At 34.5% G+C, this 5,922-nt stretch overlaps 1 protein-coding gene across 1 annotated transcript; it reads right to left on the bottom strand.

Annotated features, from left to right (window-relative positions):
• Positions 1 to 1,837: 1,837 nt before the first annotated feature.
• On the bottom strand, positions 1,838 to 5,276 carry LOC129882360 (protein OCTOPUS-like). Its single transcript, XM_055956617.1, has 2 exons — positions 2,993 to 5,276; positions 1,838 to 2,326 (listed from the first exon to the last, which is right to left on the bottom strand). Exon 1 carries the CDS (start codon positions 4,969 to 4,971, stop codon positions 3,001 to 3,003), a length of 1,971 nt encoding a protein of 656 aa, XP_055812592.1. The 5' UTR covers positions 4,972 to 5,276; the 3' UTR covers positions 1,838 to 2,326; positions 2,993 to 3,000.
• Between the last annotated feature and the right edge of the window lie 646 nt (positions 5,277 to 5,922).

Genomic DNA, 5,922 nt, shown 5'->3' with positions numbered 1-5,922 from the left:
TGCTTAAACAGTCATCCCAAACTTGCAAATAGCCCAAACCAGAGGTTTTTAGATTGGGCTTGGAAAAGCATAATTGTACAATTACCAAACCCACGTGCATTTTATTCTTGTAACGTTGGTATTAAATAGCCCAAACGTTGGAATCACTCAATTTCACTATCCTTTTTTAATAAATGAAATTAGATGAAAATGTGATCAAAATTATTATTTTATATTAATTTGAGATCGCTACATAAACTCATAAAATTTAAATTCTTCTCTTTTAAATTAAAGCATAATGAGACTCTCGAAAACAGATCATCTATCTTCATAAAGGTAAGAATAAGAATTATGTATATTCTACGCTCCCCAAACATCATATATGAAATTTCACTGGTATGTTATTTTGAATTAGAACATAACATATGGCTTTTCCTTCATCATGATCACTGACAGAATGATATGTATTACTTTTTGGATTTTGATATTTAAACAAATCTTTTTTTAATTATATATTTTTTAAATATCTTGATTTATTAACTATTGTGATTTATTATACTTTCTTAATTAATTTTTAAATATGTAGATTTAATTTTAAAAATTTTAAAATTTTATATTTAAATTTATAATTAAAATTAAATAATTTGAATCTTGAAATTCGAATGGATGACATAGAGAAACTAACATGGAGCCCGTTTGGATGGGCTTTAAAAAAGTAATTTTTATGTATGAAGTGATTTTAGAACTTTAAAGTGCTGAAAGTTATTTTTATAAATAAGTAGTTGAGTGTTTGGATAAAAGTGCTTAAATGAGGAAAATTATGTGAATTTTAGGGTTAAAAGAATAAAAAGGGTAGTTTGGGAATTTAGTTAAAATATAAGGGATATAAAAATAATTTTCATGATCAAAGAAAATGACTTTAAGTACTTAGAAAAAAAAGTTACGAATCCTAACTTTTAATTTTTGACTGACTTTAAAAACTTTCTGACTCAAAGCTAGTATTAGACAAATACGTCCAAAAATTAAAAAAAGACTTTAAGTTGGTTCCAATCCAAACAGGCTCATGGTAATACTTGTAATTGGGAAACTACATCAATTTTCCACTATAAAGAAGAGGGCTCAATTGTTTGGGAGAGAGAAAGTAGACATGGCATTGGAATTCGAGCCCTTTTTTTGTTGTTGTTTTTTCTTCATCTTTTTTGTTGGTCATGAATTGAAGGTAGAAAACATAACATGTTTTCTTTTTCAAAAAAAAAAACTCTTTTTTTGACTTAAATGGGCAGAATTTTTTGATCATTGAGCTTTTACTTGATAAGTTGATTGGGGGGAAAGAAGCACAAAAAGTGGACATAAAATGAAACTCTCAATCTCATACTTGGAAATTTTTTAGGGATTTGCTGACTTTATTACTTTGATTTCCCATTAAGATGAGGAAAACACCTCAGTATTTAGACATATAATCATTGCTTTGTATTCTTTTTTCCCCTTCTTTTTCAAAAGAAGAAAGAAAAGATGATGTGATTAGGTCAAATAATGCTTGGATTTCCACTTTGAGCTTGATTTATTCACTCTTCTTTTTGCACTCAGACTCAGATTCTTTCTTCTTAAACTTTCAACAAAACAAATACCTTTTTTCATCAATCCTTAGTAACTTAGAATCATCTTTATGAATCCTCAATGTCCATATCGGCTTTTTTTCGATATTAAGTTAACTGATAGAATAGAATATTAAGGAATCATACAAGCTGATAAAATTGGCGATCAACAGCTGAAATCGACAAGAGGGGCTACTCGGATGAAAAGCACCCTCCACCTCTCCTGGGAAGATAAAAACACAGCTAAAATCAAGAAACAAAACTTGTTGCAACCAATCCACCAATTTCTCTTTTCATTTCTAACCAATACCAATGAAAGATACAGACCCCAATTAAGAAAACAAGAAAAACTCAACTCTTATGCATTAAGAGGAGTTGACACTACTACATATCCCAATTAAGTCAACATTTATACATGCAAGCTATCACTAAAGGGAACAATATGCAGGATTTTGTTTACAGAATCCCCCTATTTGAAGCTTTAGCAGCAGTTGTTAATACAATCTTTCTAAACAAGGTCCAAGGTAGATTTTTGATAATCCACAATAATTAGATTGTTCTTTCCCAATCAATACTCTGCACAAATTTGCTTGATACCTCAGAATGGAGCTTCTCAAATGAGTTTCCCTACCAGCAAGTGAATGCTGAAACTTCAAAAAGCAATTTTTCCTGCAGTGACATCGTCGATAATCTTATTACCAAGAAAGGTAAGCGAGACTAGTAGTACGTCGTCCTAAACCTCAAACTCGTTCCTGGATGAAGAGTAAAAAAAAAGAAATGGTTAAACGCAGAATCTTGGATGTGATTTCATCAAGTTCAAAACTTTCAACATCTTGATCATCACCACACTACAGTTTCTACTTTTTTTGGGTGGGTGATCCACTATGTTTTGTTTTTGTTTCCTTGACAAGGACTACTCTGGTAAGAGCAATTGACTCTGACCAAGAGAACAATGAACACAACAAACAACAATCATGAAAATCATTTGTAAAAGGAATGGTGGTGTAAGATGATCCGTGCACGGACCGAGCAAGATTTCAGAATAGGCACATAGCAAGTAGGAAGCATATCATTATTGGCAACATTATAATGTACACAAGTAATAGATCAGCAGAATCATGACTATTACAAGTATAGAAAACAGTTAAAAGACATCAAAAGCCAATTATTGCCAAGTCTTAGCAATTATGAACTTGAGACATCAGTTCCATATCTCCTATTATGGAAATGTGGAAACAAACAATTTCGAAGGACAAGCTAAGAACTGTCATGCTACCACACACCAATTTCCTGTTATTAGAAAAAATCCAAGGAGTACACAGATGACATATGCATCGTCAAGATTACATTGGCACAAATGATATCAAAACAAATGCAACGAAAATTAACGTTTTTTGATTAAAAGAAGCACTAAGGACCTTGGATCTCAGTACAGTCGAAGTAAACTCCTCGCGATCGAGTGTGAGCCATTTGTTCTACTTTTTCCTGGTAAACCTCTCCGGCTGCCTCTCATGGGTGTCAAGTAGAACCTCAAGAGTCCATTATCGAGATGATTAGGCGAATACCTAGCGCTCCGATTCCTCTCAAATACAATATCATCTCTTTTCTTCTTTACATGTCCATTCATCTCAACACTAGATTTCCTCATACTCCCAAATGATCCACCAATACCGGTCGAATTTCTCCAGCTCACACTGCTGTTACTCCTGAATACCTTCCTATTAATACCACCTCTTACATCACCATTTGTCCTCAAGTCTTGCCAAGATTCTGAAAACGACCTCTCCACTCCATTTGATCTACTATACCTATCATCTTCTTCATCTTTGTTCCCACTAACTCTCCTATGTATAAAACCCCATAAATTCCAGGCCCACCTCCTTGACTTTTTCGACTCCTTTCGTTCCCCATTTCCAATCACTGAACTATTATCCCTAAAACCTGTCAATTCAAAAGTCTCAGAGCAGTCATCTCTTAAAGAATTGGAATTAGAATTTGAATCCCTCTCACCAACCAACACTTTGGCTCCAAGAAATTGATCACCCATTGCAGGCAATACTTTAGCATTAGATACTGCCTTCATCTCATCCATTTCTGCCACAACAGCAGCTGCAGTCTTCCTAATTGAATTAGACCTATCAAGACTCTTCCTTCTCCTCGAAGATGAATCCGAGTAATACTCTTTAGTCTGAGTAGACCCTCCAGGAACCCCTTCATCCTCATTGATAGAAGTCATTGAAAGACGCGGCTCCTCAACTGGTATTTGATTATCGGACCGCGGAATATGCAAAACTGGGGCATCTTCTATAACTGAAACCATTGGTGGCATTCTAGGAAAACTCCTACCAATCAAATAACCATCCCATGAAGCACGAGGTTCGTCGAAAGAGTACCTTGGATCATCAAAGCTTATCCTCCCAGCATCGAGCGAAAACCGAGGATCAGTATCACAGGACCTTCTTCCAAAACCATAATCTGCTATCTCGGATTGGGTATCTCTATAACGCCTTGAAATGGGTTTTTCTACAGGCAATGTACCCGAGTTTTCTCCATTGTTTCTCTTCTTCAGCTTCTGTTTTTTCCTCCAGTTATGCCATTTCTTGCTAAATACCGATGCAGCTGACCAAAAACTCCCTGCAATTTCCTTCAAATCCTTTCCTCCTGAACCTTTTTTGCCCTGCGAGTCAAGATCTATATGATCTTTCATCGGTTTCAATATATCCCCATTCACCCCCTCTTCCACCACAATCTCCGGTTCCACCTCATTTTCCACCGGTAGCTCCTCTTCAATTATTTCATCAACCACATTTCCAGAATCTTCATCGTTTTCGGGTTCGTCTTCTTCCTCTTCCTCTTTAACTGGTCTACCAACAAACCCGTCACCAATATCATTCGGATTTTGCTTTTGCGAACAAGTGGGTTTCCCAGTTTTTGTCTCGTCGTCAATAGAAAACAAAGACCAAAGGGTATTACGACCACGAACGTCACAGGATTTCCTTTGGGGTTCAAAAGCAGCAGTATTAAACCCCAACGCCTCGTTTTTAGAAGCAGAAAACGACTTAGTCCGACGAAGCTCGGGAAAAAACGAAGTGGGTTTAATGGGTTTAGGAGGAAGATTAGCAACAGAAGAAGAAACAGAAGGTTTGGAGAAAAGGGATTTAATAGCAGCAGCAGCAGCAGAAGATGAAGAAGTAGAAGGACGTCGAGAAGAAGAAGAAGGATTGTTATTGTTACTGTTGTTATCTAAGGTGGTGAGTCGTTCACAGAGACATTCAGGACAAAAACCGGTGAATTGTTCATCTGGGTGTCGGTCACAACTGAAGGAAGAGCGCGGTGGTTGTGTCAGCTGAGGTAGCTGTGGTGGTGGTTGTGTTGGGTCTACAGTGGTCGGATTCATTGGTGTGCAGCAATGCGCACTCTGTTCATGTTAATTACAGCATTTCAAAGGAGAATTTGCAACAAAAATGGAGAGAAAAAAGGAGAATTTCTGTTGACAAAGTAAAACTGAAAGAGAGAGAGAGGAGAAAAGAGTGATGACGAAGAAGAAGAAGAGCAGAATGTGTTGGAAGGAGAGACAAATTAAAAGAAACAAGAAAATCTCTATTCTCCCTTTTTTTTTTCTTCTTTCTCTCTCTAGAATTCTCTTCTTTTTGTAGGATTTTTTTCTCTTTCATATACATGAACGTTAAATTGAACGAATATACACCTGTGTCGTACATACCACAAAAATATAGATATCAGATTAGCCTAAATTAAAAAATATATTTATGTATTAATATTTTTTCTAATATTGAATGTCTAGATATTGTTTTTTCTTTTTCTTTTTTAATATTCTTTGATTGTTACTATTCTCGATAGAGATGCTTGAGGAAATATTTATCATAGATTAGTTTATAGTTGTATGTCTTTGGACGAACCTTATTAAATAAATAAAATATCCCGTTTGTAAGCAAAAAAGTATTTTTCAATTCAATTTTTTTATTTATCGAGAACAATGTGAAATTTAATTAATATTTTTAAATATTTTTTTTGTTATATTGATATGTAAAAAGAGTTTTTATTTTATTTTTTATCCGATATCCGGAGTCCGTGAAGCCTTGAATAAATTTAAATTATGCACTACATGATGAAACAGTTCCACCACTGCACCACAATCGATGTTGATAATATAAAAAAAGAGTTGCCACTAGTATTCTTTAAAATAGATTAACTAAATTAACTCTCATAAATTTGACCCACACGATTGGTAAAGAGGAATTTCAAATCTAAATCAATAACAAAAAAAATATCACATAATTAATATCATTTACTTTTTTCGGTTCATTTTAGTTGTTATTAAAAATATTTG

This window comes from Solanum dulcamara, chromosome 3 (genome assembly GCF_947179165.1).
Source record: "Solanum dulcamara chromosome 3, daSolDulc1.2, whole genome shotgun sequence".
In the NCBI taxonomy this organism is placed as follows: domain Eukaryota; kingdom Viridiplantae; phylum Streptophyta; class Magnoliopsida; order Solanales; family Solanaceae; genus Solanum; species Solanum dulcamara.
The sequence above is the reverse complement of the archived record's forward strand: the minus strand, read 5'-3'. Positions and strand labels throughout refer to the sequence as shown.

Bases quoted from the DNA above. Each gene is read 5' to 3' on its own strand.
- LOC129882360 (XM_055956617.1), bottom strand. From the start codon at position 4,971: ATGAATCCGACCACTGTAGACCCAACACAACCACCACCACAGCTACCT.